The sequence below is a fragment of the Gymnodraco acuticeps genome, unplaced genomic scaffold (genome assembly GCF_902827175.1).
Source record: "Gymnodraco acuticeps unplaced genomic scaffold, fGymAcu1.1, whole genome shotgun sequence".
Lineage (NCBI taxonomy): Eukaryota > Metazoa > Chordata > Actinopteri > Perciformes > Bathydraconidae > Gymnodraco > Gymnodraco acuticeps.
The window spans coordinates 3,211,359-3,234,195 of record NW_022991375.1 but is presented as its reverse complement, the minus strand read 5'-3'; the positions used below and the strand labels follow the sequence as shown (position 1 = coordinate 3,234,195).

The 22,837-nt window shown below is 41.3% G+C and overlaps 1 protein-coding gene across 1 annotated transcript; it reads left to right on the top strand.

Annotated features, from left to right (window-relative positions):
• Positions 1 to 458: 458 nt before the first annotated feature.
• On the top strand, positions 459 to 22,717 carry fam126a (family with sequence similarity 126 member A). Its single transcript, XM_034240860.1, is given in 12 exon segments — positions 459 to 631; positions 7,792 to 7,873; positions 8,459 to 8,560; positions 8,770 to 8,949; positions 9,748 to 9,828; positions 9,913 to 10,028; positions 11,119 to 11,214; positions 12,195 to 12,311; positions 12,923 to 13,010; positions 17,273 to 17,435; positions 20,594 to 20,963; positions 20,965 to 22,717. Coding segments are annotated over 11 exon segments (1,506 nt in total). The 5' UTR covers positions 459 to 631; positions 7,792 to 7,822; the 3' UTR covers positions 21,107 to 22,717.
• Positions 22,718 to 22,837: the final 120 nt, after the last annotated feature.

The following is a 22,837-nucleotide window of genomic DNA, read 5'->3' as shown; positions in this document are numbered from 1 at the left end:
TAATAAAAACATAATTATATGTGTTTATTAAAAACAAATATAAGTATGACCATAATGACTTTGATTCCATGTTTGTTCGATGCAATGCTTTTTTAAATGTTACAAATTATGTTTACAGTTTAAATCTAAATAATATATTTTAATTAAACTAATTGAATACATGCATTGACTAATAACTTCTCAGCTGCAATGTATATGATTCGGTATAATGATTTGTTCTTACAATAATTCTATAGTAAAACATGTCAATAAATAACTTCTTTGGTGTTCAATAAAAGCATCAGTGGAAGATAATTGCTGTCAAAGAGCAGTGAATGACAGCGACAACCTACCTCGGTGGTGGAAATTATTAGCATGCCTCCTAGAGTCTAATTTGATTGGATGCTGCATTTGGGGGTTGTGGCGACTGGATCATATACCACTCACCCATTGGTTTAGACGTCTGTCACTCCGTGGAGACCGAGTCTCCTAGTCTAAGGTAGTCTGAGTGGAGAAAGTAATGAAGATGGAAGGAGCTGATGTTGATGAATTATTGAGGAGATTTATTGAGTAGCGAATTGATATCCTTTTACTTGTCTTGTTGGAACGACAGAGGACAGCGACACCAGGAAATTGACAAGATAGCATGCCCGTAAGTAAACAGTAACTTCCACAGTTTACTTGGTGTCGCGCCTTAGCCGAGCTAGCTAACTAGCTAATCTACAACCGTGGTGACAGCTCGAAGTCATTCAGCGAGCCGAGACAGAGAGCGTGTGACCGCGGAGGATTAATGTACAGTCTCTGCCTGATATTGGTGAACAAATAAACTGAATCATACGTGGGGAAACGCTGATGTTGGCCATTGAGCTACCAGAGCCTTTAGACAGTATTTCACGTTGTTTAAACGCAAGCCGTGGTCCCAGTTTTCTTTGTAGCTTGTTTGTAACTAGCTGGTTAGCAGTGCCTGGGGACAAACTATTCTTACTATTTAAATTAGCTAGATAACATGAAATTAATAAACGGTCATGGTTGGAAGTGTGTTAAGCTAACGTGCTTTTCATTGCACCTGTGTTGTTACAGTAGTCACAGGCAGACTTTGTACCTGACTTCATTGTGTTCAGTAACAGCTGTGTGTGTGTGTGTGTGTGTGTGTGTGGTCAGTCAAGACCTAGTTAGGATATTTCCTCAGATGATTCCACTGTGTGTGTGGCAGGGGCACAGACACAGTGCAATGTTAGATGATGCGTTGTAGGATTTGTATAATAGTGATCATGTCTTTCCTCTTTTCATTCAGCCAGTTAGGGGTTTCCTCCTGTACAATGGGGACTTTGCCGCAGAGCCTAGAGCCATGAAAAGATGTCCTTGACTACTGAACTTGGTCTCAAAAGTTGAAAAATTACAATCTGTGGCCTTCACAAACGAGGGCTGCTTTTCTGGTGTTGTGTTCAGATATTGTCTAAATAATAAGATACTGTTTCAATCCTATTATAGAGACTTTTATTTCCATATATCTGTATGTTTCCGTGTGTTTGCCTTGTCAAGAGAGGTTTGTCCTTAAGCAATAAACACGGGTTTGTTGAGTGGGTATTTGTGCACTGTTAAAGTGGTGTCATTAGGATGTGAATGTGTGTCCGTGCACAGGCTTGTTATTATGTGGTATTCAGTTGCTGCTGGTGTCTTAAACACCTTAGACCTCCTAATGCTTTCTGACAGTTAGACCCAGCTGGTCATAGAGCAGAAAGATAGCCCAGGCTCTGTTGTCAACCAGCATCACAGCTAGTCATCCATGCCTGCGGTTTAATGAAATATCCTGACAATATTTAGCAGATACCAAATGTAGATGTAGCATACTTTTAAATCCATTGAAATTCAAAGTATTTAAATGTGAACTCGACATGAAGAGATTATGAGAGAGTTTTACAACTGTGGGGAAAAGAGCTGGGACCAAAGGTGATAAAAGCTAGCGTTAAAGTTGGAAAATCAGTGATGATAATGGTCATTGGTCTCTTCAGGCACACTTGCCACAAGAAGACAGGGAATTGAAAGAGGGGGAAGGATAAGGAAGCATCTAAGAGGTAGCGTATAGGAAGCTTTAAGAGGATTCCTCCTTGTTGTATCTCTGTCATCCTCAGCAATAACGACTGTCAAAGATGACACACAGTCTTTCTTTTAATCTATACGCAACCTGGTGGCAAAGCGATGATGCAACAGGGTTATCCGCATGCTAAGATAGTCCAAATAAACTAGGGCTGCCCGATTATGGCAAAAATCATAATCTCGATTATTTGGGTCAATAATTGATATCACGATTATCCATTTACTTTGAAAACATCAAGTTATTGGAGAAAAAAACAGTATGTTTTTAACAGTTGATTGAACAACTGAAAAACCAATAAAAGTAATAAAAAAATAATGGTTTTATTTCGATTACGTTGCTTTCGTAATCGTTGCAAGCCATATTCGTAATTGCGATTACAATTACGATTAATTGAGCAGCCCTAAAATAAACAACAGACAGAATTGACAAAGATGTGATATGAATCAAATGGAGAGGTCAAAAGAAACTTCCACAGTCCTAGGAGTAAAACAAACTGTGGTGAAAGCTCTCAACGTGGCCGGATGAGTTCAGGTGAAGCGTTGAACTCTGGGCTTGTTAAAGGCATTGCTCTTTATGACCACGGTTATTTAACCCTGCAGCCACCACCTTTAAATGGACCCCCAACAAAATAGTGTCTTCACAGCTTTTGCTTTCATTCCAGTGAAAACAAGAGTCACTGGTCCAGCTTGTTGACAGTTACTGACCTAGTTTGTAACATTTGGGCGGAGTCTAGTTGCTCTAGTTCCTAGTTTAGACATTGTTTGTGCACTCAAACAGGTTATAAGTGGTTTGGGTGTGTCTGATGATACATAATGTAGTTATGGATACTTTCAGATAATTTGATCTATGTTTCTCTTCCTCTTCCTGTAGCTTTAACTCGTTGAAGGCTTAGTCATTTAGGTGTCATCGTCATACACAGGCTACCCATTAGTTTGTGTGGTTTGCACCCTGGCCTAGGGCGGCTCTGTCACTCTTAAAACCACCCACTTAGTCTTTCTCTCGACTTCCTTTCTTTCCTCTATTCAAGCCTTCACTCTTATTGGTCCTCTTACTTCCTGAGAAGTTTCCAAAGCATATGTGTAATGGGAAGTGAGGTAATCAGTAGGGAGGGGTGTGTGTATGTGTGTGTGGGTGTCCCCTCATTCATTCTCGCTTGAATCTCGGAGTTCTACACCAGCTTTCCCAGACAGGTATGTTCTCACTTGGTTATATTGAGCTCTGGAAGATACCGCTGGGGTTTTATAATGCCGCTAACTTGGAGTTTTTGTGTTAATTCATATGTGTACGGGGTGTTTGCCTCAAGACGAGCAAGCCCACTTACAACTAGGGTTAGGAATGTAAACTCAAAGCAAACCTGTTTGTGTTGGAATAAGTCTTTGGAAGGAAGAGTCAGAAATAATATAATTTAGTGTGTGTGTGTGTGTGTGTGTGTGTGTGTGTGTGTGTGTGTGTGTGTGTGTGTGTGTGTGTGTGTGTGTGTGTGTGTGTGTGTGTGTGTGTGTGTGTGTGTGTGTGTGTGTGTGTGTGTGTGTGTGTGTGTGTGTGTGTGTGTGTGTGTGTGTGTGTGTGTGTGTGTGTGTGTGTGTGTGTGTGTGTGTGTGTGTTGTGTGTGTGTGTGTGTGTGTGTGTGTGTGTGTGTGTGTGTGTGTGATGTGTGTGTGTGTGTGTGTGTGTGTGTGTGTGTGTGTGTGTGTGTGTGTGTGTGTGTGTGTGTGTGGTGTGTGTGTGTGTGTGGTGTGTGTGTGTGTGTGTGTGTGTGTGTGTGTGTGTGTGTGTGTGTGTGTGTGTGTGTGTGTGTGTGTGTGTGTGTGTGTGTGTGTGTGTGTGTGTGTGTGTGTGTGTGTGAATTCAGAAGGAACGAGCTGTCAACTACAGCTAGCTCACAGGAACAGGTTTTGTGGAACCAGACACTGAATAAACACACTTGCTAATACACAATTGTGCAATGCATGGCACATTCTCACTCTTTGGTAAGTAGTTGGCCGAAATCAGAGCTTTGCATTTGGTGGAGAAATGCAGTAAGCCACTAGTAATCACATTGGTTAGATCCATATCTTGAGCCTGTTTGGATCTCAGTGTATTCCCTTATCTCCCTTATACTTGAGAAACACAGATTAAAACCTAATGAACTCTCCTCATGTTATTGACCCCACTGTCTCTTTCCCTGTGAGTTATCCATCCCTTGGGTTGATACATTCCTCTTATCCAACATCTCTCTTTACTTCCATCTTTACCTCTATTCATTTAGCCATTGATCTGTGCTCCTTTTATCCGACTGCACTGTTCCTCTCCTCCATCTACTTTTTCATCACTTTATTGGTTTGTTACCACTTAGCCACTTATCCTCAACGCTGGTGTGTTTTTCTGCTGCACAAGAGAAGCTTAACACCTGCTGCTTCCTTTGAAATGTGCTCTCGTTGGCTCATATTGATTTCTGTCATGAGTCCATAATGACTTGGAGATGGCGGCTAACTGTTAGCAAGACCAAGAAGGGAGACAATCATCTGCCTAATAACATGATTAGCTTCATGGTGTCCTCTCAGGCCAATTAGTTTGCTACTTCCCTCCATCAGTTGCTTGTGCTTGCGTGCAGGATGTCAATAGAGCCTTGAAAAGGGCAAGTTGTCCTTTGTTTCGTTCAACCCTGTCTGTTGTGGTTTGAAGGAGGTTTCTAGGTGAATCATCTGCATTTAAGAGCTGAACAGTTACATTTAAGGGGGAGGATGTGATAGGGCTGCTCGATTATGGCAACAATCATAATCGCTAATAATTGTAATTGCGATTATTCATTGACTTTAAAAACATCCATTTATTGGAGAAAGAAAAATGTGAACAGTATGTTTTTAACAGTTGATTAAGTATAATTCAACTGAAAAACCAAAAGAAAATATATTTAAAAAAAAGTAATAATAATAAAAAAAGCATCGTTGTATTTCGATTACGTTGTTTTCGTAATCGTTGCAAGCCGTAATCGCGATTAAAATACGATTAATTGAGCAGCCCTAGGATGTGATAGGATTTATTAGTTTTGATGTTATTGATAACAAGTTGTGTAAGGACAGATTCACATAAAAAGATTTGTTAAAAACAATGAATCACGGATGTCGATAATAACCTAAACTTTGATTTTCATGGAAAATGTACGTTAGAGGGCGTAGGACCAGAAACGTTTTTAAGCTTCTTCTTGCCCCTTTTGAACATGACAAACTATTTGAGAAATTATTTTTGTATACCTTGAAGGTTTTTTAAATGTAGCTTCTCTTTGTTATAATTATTGTTTGTTTTGTTTCTAACATGTTCAATAAATTGACTAATAATAAAACAATTTAAAACATGCAAGCCTAGCTGCAGTCAATGTTGTCTTAACTGTTTAACTCATTAATCTGTCAACATCCCCATTCAACTCATTTATGATCAATTTGGCTAAATGTTTGTTATTTAAAAATTGTAGCATGTTGGGCTTTAGGAAAATATGATTTTGGAAACAAGTGTTAGTTACAGTCTTACTTTAGTTGGCACCGAATCTTTTTTAATGTTCAGCCAATTGAACTATTCCCTTGTAAGGTGTACTTGATCAAGTTTATTTAGTTTTCAAAGTTTCAATACAGACATAGCCACATCCCGTTACCTCGCTCTTCCGCTACTGCTTTGTGTCGCTGCATTTGATTCTTATCTGGCTGCTGAAGTAGGAGGCAAACATACCAACTGAGTTAAAGTGACTTTGTAGGAGGAGAGCCATTCCTCTTACCTCATCTGCGCTCTAATCACAGCCTTTATTTTGTCACTCCGTGAGCCTGCCATTAAAACCACATGCTGGCTTTAGATATCCCTGTCCTCCTTCTCTTCACCGGCATGGAAGAATAGAACAACAGAAAGGACTAATTTCTCTAAATGGAGGCTATTCTGCTTTATAATCCTTCCCCATTTCATGAGTCACTCGCTCCCCTCCCCCCCCTGTCATTTCTGACATTGGTACAGTCCATAAATAGACACCTGGCTGCCATAGAGAGACTGTAACCAGAATAATACAGAATCAAGCATTTGGATGTGTCAAAGACAGATTACAGAATGGAAAAGACATGGAGGGAGTGATGTTGCTGTGTGGGAGTATAAACAGAGGGGCAGGGAGCCGAGAGGAAAACCAACTGTGAACATATTTGTCTATTTTTTTGTTCAGGCATTTAGGCTTTTTGATGATAAACATGGTGATTGAAAATCAGCCCTGTGTAATCTCCTGAATCTGTACGCTGGTCTATTGCTAAGGGTTATTGCTTTTCAAGAGGAGATTGTGTCTGTCATACATTAAGGGAAGTGTTGGAAGTGGAAGAATATTAAAAAGGTGGAACTAAGCCACCTTCAGCTCAATTTGAACCACATGTGTCTGCATAACCAATATGCACATAGAAGGCCTTCTTCCTACTGCTTTCCTTTCTCCGGTTTTGTTACCAGACATACCAAACATGGACTTTGTTTCTGCATTCAACGGCCAATTTAGCCTTGTGCTTACACTTCCAGAGCACAGTCACGACCGATCACAGACACGACATACCCAGTGAAAACATAGTGCTGATGGACAACAGAGATGCAGACGGTGTCCTCCTTCCTCAGCCGAAAGCAGACGTCTTACGATGGCGATCACAATGCAGATAGTTAAGGTTACCTAGAGACATAGAAAGACTCCAACTACTAATTATCTCGTATACCAATCAGCACCTCTCTTTTATTTCATAGATTGATTTATTGTTTGATCTGAGTTAAGTCTATACAGCTTTTGCATTTTTTTCAACAGCCAGATTGAGCGTTTTAAATGTGAATACCTATTGATGGCATTATCTGTGTCTGACTTGAACAGCCACAAAAGAAAAACTGCTCTGAGTCGTCGTCATGCCTACATTGTTGTGGATGTTTTGACATCTTGGTATGAATTCCCCGACTTACATATTTCTTTCTGTTGCTGTAGCTATTATTCGCTTCTCCGTACTCTCGTCTGCTGCAGCACAGCAGTGTCTCATAGGCGGCAGCAAACGCTTTCTTTCAGCGCACAGATGAATTGAAATCACTTTGACAGCAAGAACATAAGGAAAAGGAGAAACAGAAACATTTGAGGTTTAATAGCAACGCTACAGGCAAACAAGGTGAGTGGCTAAAAGACGAGAGAGAGAGAAGTTAAAATGCAGACAGTGTAAGTGCTGTGATGGATGGTCAGGCCTCTCAAAAATCACAAGGGGGGGAGAGATGGAGGGAGGTGTTTATTTCACCATGAGATGAGTACATTTTAGCCAAAGATTTGTTTGGTCCGTCTCTGTTTTAAGAAATGGAGATGTGCAGCCAGTTGGACAGGCTTCTAAATTCAGCTGTGCCACTTTTATTTGTACAGTAATTCAACAGTGAAGCCAGCAAGGTTCTATGTGTGGGTGATTTTTCGATTTGATCAAGTCTAGAATAGGCTGGTACTGCAGAGGTGTGTGTCTGGAGAGGGAAGAGAGGGGAGGACAGACGTATGACACTTTGGAGAATTCAATTGATGCCTGCAGCACTTTCACAACTGCACTGACTGTTTACTGACATTTTTATCAGGGTACCAAATAATCGAAGCTTGGTTGCAAGACGTGAATGCTTGTGTGTGTGTATATGCCCTTTCAAATGCACAACAATATTGCTGTGTGTCAATAATCATGCAGTGTGTGTTTATACAATATACATTTTTCCCATAGGTAGAGGTGACTCCACTGCAGATGAGGGAACATGTTGGCGATGGACCAAGGGGTGGTGGAGGAATGGCTGTCAGAATATAAGGTACTGCTTCAGTGTGTGTGTGAAATACAACTTAAAGCACATAGCCCTTATTTGTGTGGTATGCTGCTTATTATTGGCAACATTTCTTCCACACATCTTAAAAAAAACCTACTCTGAAGTGCTTTTCATGAGCACTCGGCAATATGTTGAGTGCTACCAAAGCTCAGCGAGGTGTGGTGATAAAGGGGCAGAAGGGAACGTCCTGTTTAATCGTACGAGGACCTACCTGTTTCCCTCTCGGAGTAAAAATGATCTTTAAACTTCTGATATGACTGAAGATATCACTCTGTCAATGCAGATGCTCTCAAATATCAAACCAAATGTATTTCTATACTGCTGAACTCCTCTTGATATCACTTGTGTTTCATTCACCTGTAACCATAATATTGTGCAGATTTTTTTATTAAGAATTATATTTGTGTACTTGCTGTAAATCAAGTACACGGTTAAGTGTCAAATTTAAACTGATGAAAACATTTTTGGGTTTTTCAGTCCTCTCTTTTTAACTTGTCATGCTGGGTGTTTATTTTAAGGATCAGTTAGTGTATCACACTTCAGCTAAGTGTGTGTGTGTGTATTTTTCAGACCCTCCCTGACAATGCTGTGTCCAATTATGCTGCATCACTAAAAGACAAAGGTGCTCTGGTCCCTGCACTCTACAAGGTCATGCGAGAGAACTACAGTGATGTATGAACACACACTCTAAAGTTAATCTATAGTAAATACCTGATAACACAACAATACATTTCTTTCATGTTACCACTTACCTGTCATTTGCATATTTCTTCACATAATCTTGACATATTGTAAAAACCATAGATGCAACATGTATCACAGTCACAGTTCATTCTTATTTTTGGCATGATTTTTTTTGTGTGGCTTGCCTTCCTCCCCAGTTGCTGGAGCCAGTGTGTCACCAGTTGTTTGAGTTTTACCGGAGCGGAGAGCCGCAGCTGCAACGCTTCACACTGCAGTTTCTGCCTGAGCTCCTGTGGAGCCTCCTGTCCGTCAGCGCAGCCAGAGACCCCCACACGTCCGGCTGCATCGAGGCCCTGCTGCTGGGCATTTACAACCTGGTAGGGGAGAGGGTGGAGCTGGTGTTTTCAAAACACACAACTGATCTGTTTATTGATGACCAGTAGAGTATCTCTTTTAAATAGCAATATATTTTAGTGTGATGAGGGAGAGGTAAGGAAAAGTTCCTGGATCCTTAGCAAGTGGGTGTAATCATGCAGTTCAAGAAGCAGGGGGCTAAACCGCTCCACTATTTCTGGGAGCTGAGTCATGTGTTTTGAAAGATTCCATTATGCACTTTCTGCTGCATGGAGAGCGACAGGAAAGATGGTTTGGAAATAGAGGAAATGAAACACAGTGACTACAGATTAGGGATGAATTGCACCTTACAAATGTCCTTTCCAAACAAACAGAGATGCCAGCACTAGAAATGATTTAAGTGTGATGAGTCTTATTTCATCCATTTAAGCTCTTGATGTTTTATCTATTAGCAAAGTGCAGTGTCCTCTAACTTCCTGTCTGAATAGCAGAATAGGTCATCTGTCACTCAACACAGTTGGCTCCCATTAATGTATTTGACATTAACATGCACACCGGGGACACCAAAACCCCAGGGATTGTTGTGCGTGTGTGTTCACTCAGTAAACACACAAATACGAAAACGCACATACACTGGCAGACTGATTTGGGAAATAGGGACCCTGAGGTCCACACACAAACACCCACACATAACAGATGAGTGTGCTTGAAGAGACAAGCACACACTCTTTAGAGATTTAGAGCACTCACAAAATAAGCTACTGTTATTTCTCGCCCACAGGAACACTTTCTCATTGTCTTCCTGTCTTTCTCTTTCACAGGAAATAGTTGATAAGGATGGACAGAGTAAAATATTATCTTTTACTGTCCCTTCCCTCTCCAAACCCTCAGTGTACCATGAGGTGAGAGACGCACAAATGCACACACATATTTAATTTCCTTTTGCAGTTTAAAATGATATATTTTCTTCATCTTTCCAACCCCAGCCTTCAGCCATTGGCTCCATTGCCCTCACAGAAGGGGCTTTAGCCAACCACGGGCTGAGCAGGGTGGTGTACAGCGGGCCACACCTCCAGAGAGAGAACTTCACCGCACAGAACAGGTGAGAGGGGTGATGGGGGCTCTTATTTTAAAGTCTGCTGGTCGAGTAGTGACCTGTCAGCATGGGGGAGGTTGTGCCTGTTTTAAAAAGGGCTTTTCAGGTTGCAGCCTGCCTGCTTAGAATTGGCAGCAAACACCAGACAACAACAAAAATAGAAATGCCCATGCAGAAGGTTAAACAATCTGACAAAGCAGCACTTAGGAATTCAGCAACTAAATCTTAAAATGTAAGTTTCTTTGCTTTTTATTTTCAAGGAAACTTGCCAAGACATTTATTTCTTCTATTGAATTGCACTTTGAACAACTCTCATGACGAGTGAAGTTTTCCATTTATCCAAGGTTTTGATTTATGTTTGGCAGTGGGCGAGGGGGATGGGGATGGAGATGGAGATGGGGGGGGGGGGGGGGGGGGGTTGTTTTTTGCTCGATTGTTTGTCTCACAAACAATGTGAACTTAATTCACAAGTCAAGAAACATAGGATTGAGGAACCGGCTAGACATTCAGTTTTGGATGCTGTCAAAGGGAAGATGAGTTGAGACACAAATCTATCATTTTGACTTTTAATGGGAATGTAGTCCAACAATCTCTCCTCCAGTCTCCAGGGGGAACTTCATTGATTTCACATTTCAGAATCTGTTTACAGCTTTTGGGGAGTTAGTATTACTTCCTATGTGGGGGGGAAAAAAAGTATTTTGTGAGGCAGCTGTGCAAAAAATGCCTGACTTAAATTGATGGACTGAAGATAGAAATTCTGGAGCTGTGGATTTAGAAAGATGGGCTCTTATGAAATCTGTAGCGGAACACACACATTTCTCTGAACTGCTGGCAGCTGAATTGCACTGTGGGTAATAAAGATGCCACGTTTTGACAAGGAATAGCATGGAATACAAAGGCGATACCTTTGGTTGTGGCAGTGTGGAGTACTGCTTTTGAAATCATTACATCTTGTTTTGTCTTTTTCTCTATCTACTGCATGCATGGAAGCGTAACTGAGTCTGTGGATTTCTGATCTGAACAATTTAAAATGTTATTTTATATGACACGATGTAATGAAGGCGAGCTATTTTAAGGTTTTGTTTTGATTATGCAGATTTGAGGTGCTGACCTTCCTGCTGCTGTGCTACAACGCTGCTCTTAGCTACATGACCGCCACCTCCCTCCAGTCCCTCTGCCAGCTCAGTTCCAGGTAACACACACACACACACACACACACACACACACACACGCGCACACACACACACACACACACACACACACACACACACACACACACACACAGACGGACACACTCTTTGTCATGAGAACTTGAGGACACTTAAAATACACGTTCTAATTTCATACAATGTGTCATTTTCTTGATAGTGAACATTTTTGTGAAGTTTACTTGAATAAGGCTACTCACGCACACGGACGCTATTTTGCAAGCACTAGCTTAGCTGATCCTCTTATAGACTTTGCTGCCGGAGAGAGCCAAGATACCACTATTAGGCAAATAGCTGCGTTGTACACACATTCCAGCTCAGAGTTGTTGATACTCTTCCAACTTTAACTGAGCATTGCTCTAATAAGCACCGAGCTAAAGAGAAGTTATCAGCGTTGGTTTCCCTGTGACCCTTTTCTGTGTGTCAGCTGTTTCTCAGATGTGGACAATATAATATAACTGCACTTATCCCTTTTAAATGTGCAGGCGTTACCTCCGTTTGAGCTTAATCCTCTTTTTGTTGCAACTTGTATGATACCTGTTCAGCACTTTTAAATCTTGTTGTTGATAAACCATTATTAACTCATTATGTATCATGTATGCTTTGTTGGTGTGTGTATTGGTTTCGAATGAGTGTGGGCATGTGTAGTACTGTCTTGATATTACATTATCAGCGTGACACCTATAGAAAAAATAAATATTTTCAATGAAATCATTTTTAACTTTGTTTATTGTGAGTTTTTTTCTTTTTGGCTAATGGATTGCTCTCAAATCAGCAATGTAGAGAGTCAAAGAGAGTTTGTGTGTGTGTTAATTATCCAGCTATTATTTGCTCATCAGCTCACTACAGGGAAGTCAATTGCCTAAATGGAGCTGCAGCCAAGTGGCTCAGTGGGGTGGTGTCCTTGATTTAAGCTCCCCTGTTTTACTGATCCCCTTTTGTGTTTTTATCTTTTATCCTCCAGGGTTTGTATATGTGGTTACCCACGGCAACAGCTTCGGCGCTACAAAGGCATTAGCACACGTCTGACAGTCACATCAGAGTTCCTGGTTCAGCTCATCACGGGGATACACTACGCCTTGTGAGTGTAAAGACATGCCTGCACAAACAGCCAGATGAACACAGCACTGACTCACTGCTGCCAATACTCAGAGTCTATCCTTTTTAAAGAGGTCTTATTAAGATTTAGGTTTATGTGCATGTAAATGGTCTGCGAGGACTAAACTTCAAAAGTTTGCTCTGTTGGGATGACAGTATTTAATATGTCGCCATAACAGTATTTCATTTGTTGTAATTATGCTCTAAAAACCTGGATAACAGAAGTTGGACTGTGACAATCATTGCGCCTGCTCACTTTGTATTTTCAGTGTTTCTACATATTACATTGCTGTATTGCATTTTTTTAAATGTCTTGACATCTTTATCACAAAATGATATAGCAGGTAGCACATTGATGTTCACAAGCTTGCAGTCGTGTTCCATGCCTTTGCTTCTTATTGCTGCACCGCCTGTTGAGCTCTTAAATGTTGTGACATCATTGCTACGACTGTTTCATTTGCACAGTCGATTGGCACAAGATAAACAAAACAGGGACCCACTCAAACTCTCCATTGAGCTACTAGAGGTTTAATATAACCTAGGGGACCCTTTGATACGTATCTTAAACTGTTAATGTGTTGTGCCTGTGTATAGGTGTAGTGGGGAGGTTGACCTTGGGTCCAAAGCACTGGATGACGTTCTGTATCGGGCCCAGCTAGAGTTACTGCCTGAAGCTCTGTTGGTGAGTACACTTGTGGTTTTCTTCTCCTTGCACATCCTCCCTTCTGTGTGTGTGTGTGTGTGTGTGTGTGTGTGTGTGTGTGTGTGTGTGTGTGTGTGTGTGTGTGTGTGTGTGTGTGTGTGTGTGTGTGTGTGTGTGTGTGTGTGTGTGTGTGTGTGTGTGTGTGTGTGTGTGTGTGTGTGTGTGTGTGTGTGTGTGTGTGTGTGTGTGTGTGTGTGTGTGTGTGTGTGTGTGTGTGTGTGGTGTGTGTGTGTGTGTGTGTGTGTGTGTGTGTGTGTGTGTGTGTGTGTGTGTGTGTGTGTGTGTGTGTGTGTGTGTGTGTGTGTGTGTGTGTGTGTGTGTGTGTGTGTGTGTGTGTGTGTGTGTGTGTGTGTGTGTGTGTGTGTGTGTGTGATTCCGACGCACATGTCCGCCTGTGGTTTTGACTCATGCACAGCACACTATGCTGTATTGTGTCGGTTCCTGTGTGAGTCAGAGACTGCGAGCAGAATGTAATCCCACTAGATTATTTACATGCTTTCCGCTCTGCCCAGTTAAGCTATAATCCGTGAGGCCCGGGGAGTACAGGGTTGAACGTAAGCTCACAGCAATACTACACAAGTCAAGGTGTGCTCCTCCGCAACAATCAAAACACAAAACCTTTGGTTTTCATATTAATAAAATACATATTAATTTTCATTAAAAAAAAAAACTTTAGACGCATGCCATGAACACAGTATGGCTGTTTTGATATGATGAAAAACGTGCAATAAAGTAATTGAAATGCAACAAATTGCTTCTTAAAGGTGGGGTAGGTAATTCACTTCAGAAACACTTTTTGTTATATTCCATGGAATGCTCTTAACATCCCGATAGCAATGAATACATGAAATGCTTTGACGATAAATTCATAAAAAGATTCATCTCTGGAAGCCGTGGCGACCAATTATTTTAGCCGGCCCGGCTAAAGTAACTGGAGGGCCTACCTGCCTGTCAGCCTTCCATCTGTGCACAAACTTATCTCGTGCCCTCGTTGGTCATGTGCGCGTTTGTGTGTTGGAGGAGGGGCTCTGTGAGGAAGTCTGAAGGAAGGGGCAGATTTTTTTCGGCTGCGCACTGCGTACTTTCAAATTCTACCGCACTCGAGCTGGTTTCTCCATTCTTACCTACCCTACCTTTTTAATCAAAGAAAATGTTAAAAGGAAATGATTCAAAACATTATTTTATGGAACAAATTAAACAAAAAAGGCATTTATAGTAAAAAATAGGGATGTAACGATATATCGAATATCGCGATATCGCGGTAAATACATTTCTCAATACCGTCGTGACTCGTGAGACTGACAAAATATACCGCAAATTATATTCTTTTTTTTTTTTTTAAACCTTTATTCAACCAGATGGTCCCATTGAGATCATCAATCTCTTTTTCAAGGGAGACCTGTCCAACATGGCAGCAAGTAGGTTACAACATGAACATAAAACAACAGATAACAATAAAGGACATCGCATTTACAGGGCTACATGTATATACCTAGAGACATTGACAAGTACCAACAGTATATTTATATCTCGCCCTGTCAATAAGCCTCACCTTCTTGACAAAAACTGTATTGTTTTTGAAGTGATGGAGAGACAATGCACAGTTTTACCCACTGCTGTTACCCATGGCCAAAGCATATCTCTCTGTCCCAGCAACATCAGTAGGGCAAGCCAAGGCAATTTATTTGTATAGCACAATTCATACAGTAATGCAATTCAAAGTGCTTTACAGAGAAAACACAATACATTGAGAAGAAATAATAGAAGTACCAAGCAAATAATAATAGAAGTACCAAGCAAGAGAGTTTTTTCCACAGCAGGGGATATTGTAAACGCCCAAACATCCCAGCTTCTACCTCAAAATGTGGACATGCTCATATTCCTAAAAGATAACCTTGATGATGCTGAGTGAGTGAGTTAGTGAGTTAGAGTTGAGTTACTTGAAAAACTAAAGTGAAACTTGATTTATTCTATTGCAGGGTCTGATTATTATATTGTTGACACTTTAAAATACTACTATCCTACTAAAAAGGTAATGGTTTTTGGAGCCAAGTCAGAACGTATAAAAGTTAGCGCTGAGCTTCAGTCTGCAATGTTCAAAACAACAGATAAAGCCAGAAATCTAGGTGTAGTCATGGACTCTGACCTGAGTTTCAACAGTCACATTAAAACAGTTACTAAATCAGCCTGCTATCACCTAAAGAATATATCTAGGATTAAAAGACTAATGTCACAGCAGGATTTGGAAAAACTTGTCCATGCTTTTATCTTCAGTAGACTCGACTACTGCAATGGTGTCTTCACAGGTCTCACTAACAAATCTATTAGAAAGCTGCAGCTGATTCAGAACGCCGCTGCTCGAGTCCTCACTAACACTAAGAAAGTGGATCACATCACTCCTGTTCTGAAGTCTTTACACTGGCTTCCTGTGTGTCAAAGAATAGATTTCAAAATACTGCTGCTGGTTTATAAAGCTTTGAATGGTTTAGGCCCTAAATACATTTCTGACCTCCTGCTAAATGATGAACCATCCAGATCTCTCAGGTCTTCAGGGACTGGTCAGCTTTCTGTCCCCAGAGTCAGAACTAAACATGGAGAAGCAGCGTTCAGTTATTATGCTCCAAATATCTGGAACAAACTCCCAGAAACCTGCAGGTCCGCTGCAACTCTGACTACTTTTAAATCCAGGCTGAAGACTTTTCTTTTTGTCGCTGCTTTTAATTGAACTATTCATATCTTAAACTGCGCTGTAACTTTTATTCATGTATTTTTTCTTTTAATGTTTATTTTATTATCTTTTCTTTTTAATGATTGATTTTAAATGCCCTTTTCTTAATGTCTTTCATTTTTTGTAAAGCACTTTGAATTGCCTTGTGTTGAAAAGTGCTATATAAATAAACTTGCCTTGCCTTGCCTTAAAATGCTGTACAAATCAGATTTATTATTTAATAAATAAAACAAATTCAAGTAAAAAAAATTCACATTTTTTTTCTTTATTTTTCAATATCGCGATAAATATCGTACCGTGGACTTTTTATTGCGATATTATCGTACCGTGAGTTTTTGGTATCGTTACATCCCTAGTAAAAAATGTAATGTGAATAACATGTTGAAGGGACATTTAGTACTGGTACTTGACATTGCGATGACTGTAAATAAACTATGTTGTACAGCAGTAACACACTCATCCTAGTGTGGAAGGATTACATATTTAGCATTTTGTCCAGTGTGTTAACTTGTTGCCGTGGTGTGTTACGTTAGCTTAGCTCGGTGACGTGCCCCTCATGAGACCAATGTGTTTCAGCCTCGCACACAAAGACATGTTGTACGGTGATTATAAAGCCCTGTGTAATGTTTCCTACTCAACTGTTACATGATCAAGTGCCACTTGATAACTTCCAACAGAATACGTTATTATAGAAATTGTTAAATGGGGTTGTATACAGCGAAATACAAAGCCTTTCTGAGGTTTAAGGTTTACCCCTTTGCATTAATCTGGTGGAAATTGGATATTTGATCAGATGTTATTGGTTTGGTCACATGATCTTAACCTCAGGCTGATTTCAGAGCATCTTATTTCTTGGTAATGCTGCTCTCACAGGGATTGTTTACCGTGACTGTACTTTGTTTTTTTAGTATATTTAGGTTTTCACTGACGCAAGCTGACTGAAATATGTTTTTCTAAACATTGCAGTACACCCTTAATAGTAAGCATTGTAAAAATGTTTTCAAAATAACCTTTTAATTATAGCACATGGTAGGCAAGGGCAAACAGAGAGAGGGGACAGCACGCAGCAAAAGGCCACAGGTCAGATTCCACCCACAGGCCGCTGCCAAGGACTTAGCCATCATACATGAGGCCAATGCAAACTGATTCGTTGTCAAATCTAACCAATAAGACCTTAAAAGAATGTAATCAGCAATTACAAGACTATATTTGAAACCCTGTAAACTCATTTCACATGGGGTAAGAAATTGAAACTGAAAAGTACATTTGGGTTATGACGTCAGCTCCACACGTGTGGTTAGAAGTATCACAACAGACAATAAGTTGACCTTTAGTAGCATGGAGACACTAAATCAACAGGATTACCAGGTAACATTTGATAAAACACGTTGTGCCAGCTGCTGTACTCTCAGTGTGCCAGTTCCTCTCTGGCAGATGGCCACGGGGAAATCCTCCAGGAAAAGTCTGGCCTCCTCTGAAGCATTAATGTTTGTGTTTCTCTTTTTGCCATCAGGTGGGCAATGCCATCAAGTCGTCACTGCACGGCGCTGCACTTAAAAGCAACAACAAGGAGGGGGCACGCAGTATCCAGGTGGAGATCACGCCCACCTCCTCCAGGATCTCCCGAAATGCTGTTACCTCCCTCTCTATCAGGGGACACCGCTGGAAGAGACACGGTATGACAAAAAGGCTAATTGAGATGCTGTGTGAGAGTACAGAGAAGAGCTCTCACACACACTTTTTAAAATCATCAAATTATATAATCACTTTATGGCAAAGAAAATAAAACAGTTGAATGATTTAAGAACAAATCCACACCAAAGGAGAGAGCAAGAGGTTACTTTATAACTCTTCATTGTTCACCCACTACCATTTCATGTCCTACAGTCACTGTGTACATACGTGTTGTTGTTGTTGTTGTTGTCCTCATCAGTCCCTGAGCCTGTAGAGCACTCGGCTCACTAGCTACTGCTGTCCACCTTCTTTTTAGATACATCATCATTCAATGTCTAATCTGCAAATCAATTTTCACAGATAGGAGAAAGAAAGGCAGGGAATCAGAGCAGGTAATGAATTGTCAGAATAAGAGATGAGTTGTCGTGTATAAGTAATTAAGTATCTTATATAAGCCATGCACAGTTTTGATTTAATGTCAGCTAATAATCAAAACTGGTAATTATCTGATGTCGTGAACGAGTTGGTGATAAATTCCCTTTTTTGTGTTTTCAAATTATTAATCTTTACTTGGCTAAAATAGGGTTGCTCAATTAATCGTATTTTAATCGCAATTACGATTTTGGCTTGCAACGATTATAAAAACATCGAAATAAAACGATTATTTTTTTTATTGGTTTTTCAGTTGAATTATACTAAAAGTTCGGGGTAATCAACTGTTAAAAACATACTGTTCACATTTGTTTTTTCAATAAATGGATAATCGTTTTTAATAATCGTGATATCAATTATTGACCCAAATAATCGAGATTATGATTTTTGCCATAATCAAGCAGCCCTAGGGCCAGGCTAAGATGTACTGAGCAGCAATGTTTATCTAATATTCCATTGTTCTGACTTAATCACAACTGTTAACACAACAGAAACGATATATATGGGTAGTTTTAGCGATGTGGCAAAGATTGCATTTTGAGAGGGCTTCTCTCTTTTCCCAGGGTAGAGATAAGGCAGGTAAATTACAGCCTTCAGCCAGTTTAATGAGTAGGTTTCATCAACAGCCCTTTTCCTTTGCTGCCCGTATCAGAGCTGCCTGTTTATGCGTAAATCTTTTGTTATGAGCAGACGATGGAGGGAAAACACTATTAAATATTAATTAATGTGTAAGGGCGGAGCGGGGACTCACTATGAAATGCAATTCCATTCAAGAGCTGTGTTCATATTCATCTCCATATTGCATGTACTTTTACCATGTGTTATGTTCTGATCACTATGATTTCTGTCTTTTTATTTTTCTGCCATTACATTTATTACCTCTGTTTGTGTTGTGTGACTGTGGTCATGACCGCTGTCTTTCTGTGTTTCATGTACGTGTGCATGACGCGTGTCTTTCTGTCCCATCTGTTTGTGTTTATATATGTTCGTTTTGTTACGTGTTGTCGTGCTACCCCCCCATACTCCTCCCACCAGAGTCCCAGGAGGCGAGTGTAGAAAGTGATGCTGCAGTGGGGGGCGTAGCCATCCCCGATATCAGTGTAACAGGTACGAGCGGCGAGCGATTGCCCAACGGAGAATCCATGCGACCACGCCTTGACGGCCGCGCCCCGCCCGACTGCGACCCGGTGGGCGGAGCCTCCGAGGTCAGCCTGGATCTGCGGGGTCAGGAGGTCAGGAGGCAGAAGTCTGTGAGGCGGATGGTGGAGAATGAGGGTTCTGGGACGGCCTCCACAGGGAGGAGCCAGTACTAAGGTCCTGCCCCTCCTTCCCCACGCCCCGCTCCCGGGGTAACCTAGGTAACCGTGTGTGGCGGAGTGGTCTGAAAAATCTGCACAATGACTTCCCTTTTTACCTTTTTTGCGCTGGGTTCTACCATCCTCCCTTCTCCTATTAGCACTATTCCTCTCATCTGTCCTTCAAAAGTCACTCATTCATTCACTCTCTCCTTTGTGGCTAAAGCTTCCTCACCAAGATCTCCAGCTGAGATTTTCTTAAATCTAATTAATGGCCTAATTGAATGACAGATCTTTAACCTAATATGAATGCATACTACTGAAATGTGCTTGGCTGAATTTCACAATGGGGGATGTTTTTATGTTGAGCTAAATGAGTTGGATCCTATTTTAAGCAGAACGTTGGTTAAACACAGCATGAACACCAGTCTTTAAAGTAGTTTATTCAACATTTGTCAATACATACACACACACACACACACACACACACACACACACACACACACACACACACTTCCTGTAAATATAAACCGACTGAAGGCTGGACATACATAACAAATGGACTGATGACCTTCAATCACAAAGCCCAGATATTAGCTCTGTTACCTCTGCCTGCAGCAGCAGATTGTACATTGTACTCATATTGCACACATTGGCACACCTCCACACAATCCTCCTGGGTTGCACTTGGACACAGATAACTTCCTTCTGAGTAGCTAGGAACTTAGGAAAGATACGCAGGACTTGTGTTATTTGAAGCAAAACTGCTCAGAAATTGTAAATCTTCTGTGAGTGTGATGACTTCTGACTGCAAATCCATGGAGGACTTTGACAGGACCTGCCTATCTGTCTAATGACTAGCGTTTTACAGTGACAGCGTCAGATTAAAGGTGTGTATCTCTGCATATGCATGTGGTTGGCCACCCACATGTTTGTTAGTGCCATTCTTGATGCATATACAGCACAGCTATTGGCTAGTGTTTTTGAAGTGAAAACTTAGGGTTTTGGATTTGTGTCTTTGTTTTCCTTCCTCTACTCTCCCCTTGTGGTCTTTCCTAGGCGTGTGCTCTCAGACTCTGACCTCTTCTGTCTTTGCAACAAAACATGCACTCCTCTGCCAATAAACCGCTCACAGCTTCTGGTTGAACTAACCTGTGTGCTGGGCTGAAATACTGAAATTCCATTTCCTGGTGGCGAGGTGTCCCTGTTAACTGTCACAGTGTGAATGCGCCACCTGCTGGACAGTGATGGAGCTCCTCTGTCATGCAGCCCTACATACTTTGCCCCACAAGCAAAGCATTCCATTCATTTTCTTTATAAACTGTGTTAATTTCAATGATTTGATTGGATCAGCTGGGCTGGATGACAGATGAGATGGTTGTTTTTTCCTCTTCATGCTCCTGTTTTCATTTCAGTTAATTTCTGTCTCACAGACGCAGTGGATCTGGGTTCCCCGGATGAGCTGATGGATATTTCGGAGGTGGATGAAGGGGTGTGGCCAGGCGGGATGGGGCCGGACATGACCCCCCCCACCATCACTATTAGCAACAGTGTCACCACGTTGAATCTGGGAGCCAAGGCCATGAAGAAGTGTCGGCTGGGGGGGCGTAACAGCAAGGACAAGGAGGCGGGCTCTCTGACAACGTGCCGGGCCAACAGCGAGAATGCAGAGCTGTCCTTCAAGCGACTGACGCTCACTTCCAGCCAATCGGTGCCCAAGGCAGGAGCTCTCACCAGCCTGACCCGCACCGCCAGCGCCGTTTTCTCCCGCTCCTTCGAGCAGGTGGCCGTCGGCAACGGCCCCCCCCGTCAGCAACCACACCGCCTCTGAAGTCGGCCGCTATTCATGCAGCCTGCAGGAGGATGGGCTGGGGTACTTGAGTCCGGCGCCAAAGCACACGCAGCGCTCTCCTAGCATCAGCGTGCACCTTGGCTCTGACCTTTGAACCCTTTGTGACTCCTGACTACCTGATCCCTCTCAATCCGGTGACCCTGTACTTGTGAACAGGAACTCCAAGCCATGCCAACTCACATTAGACCACAACAGCATTCAAACACTCCCACTGGGTGTCTTGTCACTCCATTTTGATGTATTTGGTTCTCTGTGCTCCAGAGCAGCCTGCCGTCGTGCTCCTCTCCTGATGAAGGCGGGGGGTCAGAGATGTCACTTCCTGCTTGACTGATTTTTAGCAGTGCATTGTTGCTGTGAAATCATGCCAGGACAAAACCGCACTCCGTCCCAGAGCAGTCTGTCTGAGTGCACTTAAAACATATACACAACTAAAAACTGCGGGAAAGTATCTGGAAAATATTTTAATCTGCATTTGTTGCCCTGCATGGCTTTTCCATACGTCCATCCTGATATTGCCCAGGTTGGTCGGAGGGCAAATGTTAAGTATGTGTGAGTATGTTTGAGTGTGTGTACTGTATGTGTGTATGTTCAATTTTTAGAATAAAGGCGGCTGATTGATAAAATGAACAAGGTATGATTCTCCGAGATGAAACACATTTTTCTATTTTTTTCAAATGACAGATCCTTTTCCATAGCAATACAAATCTGTGTTTTTCATCTTTTGGGACAATTACACAACCTCTCTTCATTCACACTTCTTTTGTAAACATCTACAGCAGTGTTCCTTTTTAAAGATAATCTGCATTCTTCCTTAAAATGTCAGAAGAAATGACCACTAAATAATCAAACAGTATGATACGATTTGGGTTTTAATGTTTACAATCGCACAGTATTGTCATCATAATGGAGAAGCAATATGTGTGTCCTTCCCTCCCACTCCTCTAGCACCTTCTTGAATTGCTGTTGGCAGAAAAATCCAACTTCTAACAAATGACGAAGATGATTTGGTGTGTGATTTGTGAAGTATTGAAATTTGCACTTGAAAGAACAAACAAGTTGTGTTTTCAACTTTGGTATTTTCTTATGATGAACAAAAGAGGTTTGACTCTCAACTGTGGTATTTTCCTGTGAGAGAGATGGATGTGCTTTGTTGCTCCGTATATACATGAAGTCCACCTACATGCACAAAGATAAAATAATCCGATGCCCCTGACTCAAGAAGTTTAAAACTCGACCAAAACTGTAACTGAACCTCCTCCTGTGTGTTCTGCAGTGGGAAGGTGTGTGTGGGCAACAAGGCATCTTTCCTCTTCTCTGATCCACCCACCATTCCAGCTGTCAGTAGTTATTTGGTGATGTGTTTCCTGTGTCCCTCCATCATCATCCCTTCACAAGAAATGGTGATATCTTGTACCAATAATGTAATTAAACTCCACCCATTTGTTACCTTTGATGTCCTAAATTGAGCTGCGCCTCCCTCAAGCAATATGTGTTCTGTCGTCTGTGTACTAGAGCTGTCGAGTGTCCATAGCTTTGGGGGGGACATTAACAATCACATTGTTTCTGTGTGTGGGTTTACAGGATGTGGATGGGTGAGCTCTTGTTGTACATCATACTGTTGTACTAAAGTTGGTTAAAATTGGCCTTTCTATGTCTGAATATAACTCTGCTACATCTTCTGGGAATAAAGTGTTTCTATATTTCACTTGCGTGCTCAGTTATTACTCTTAAATGAATTGTATAATTAAAATGGTGTAAGAGGCTTATTGATTTATCAAAATCAGGGATACATTTGTGGCAACATTCCACTATAATTACGTACATT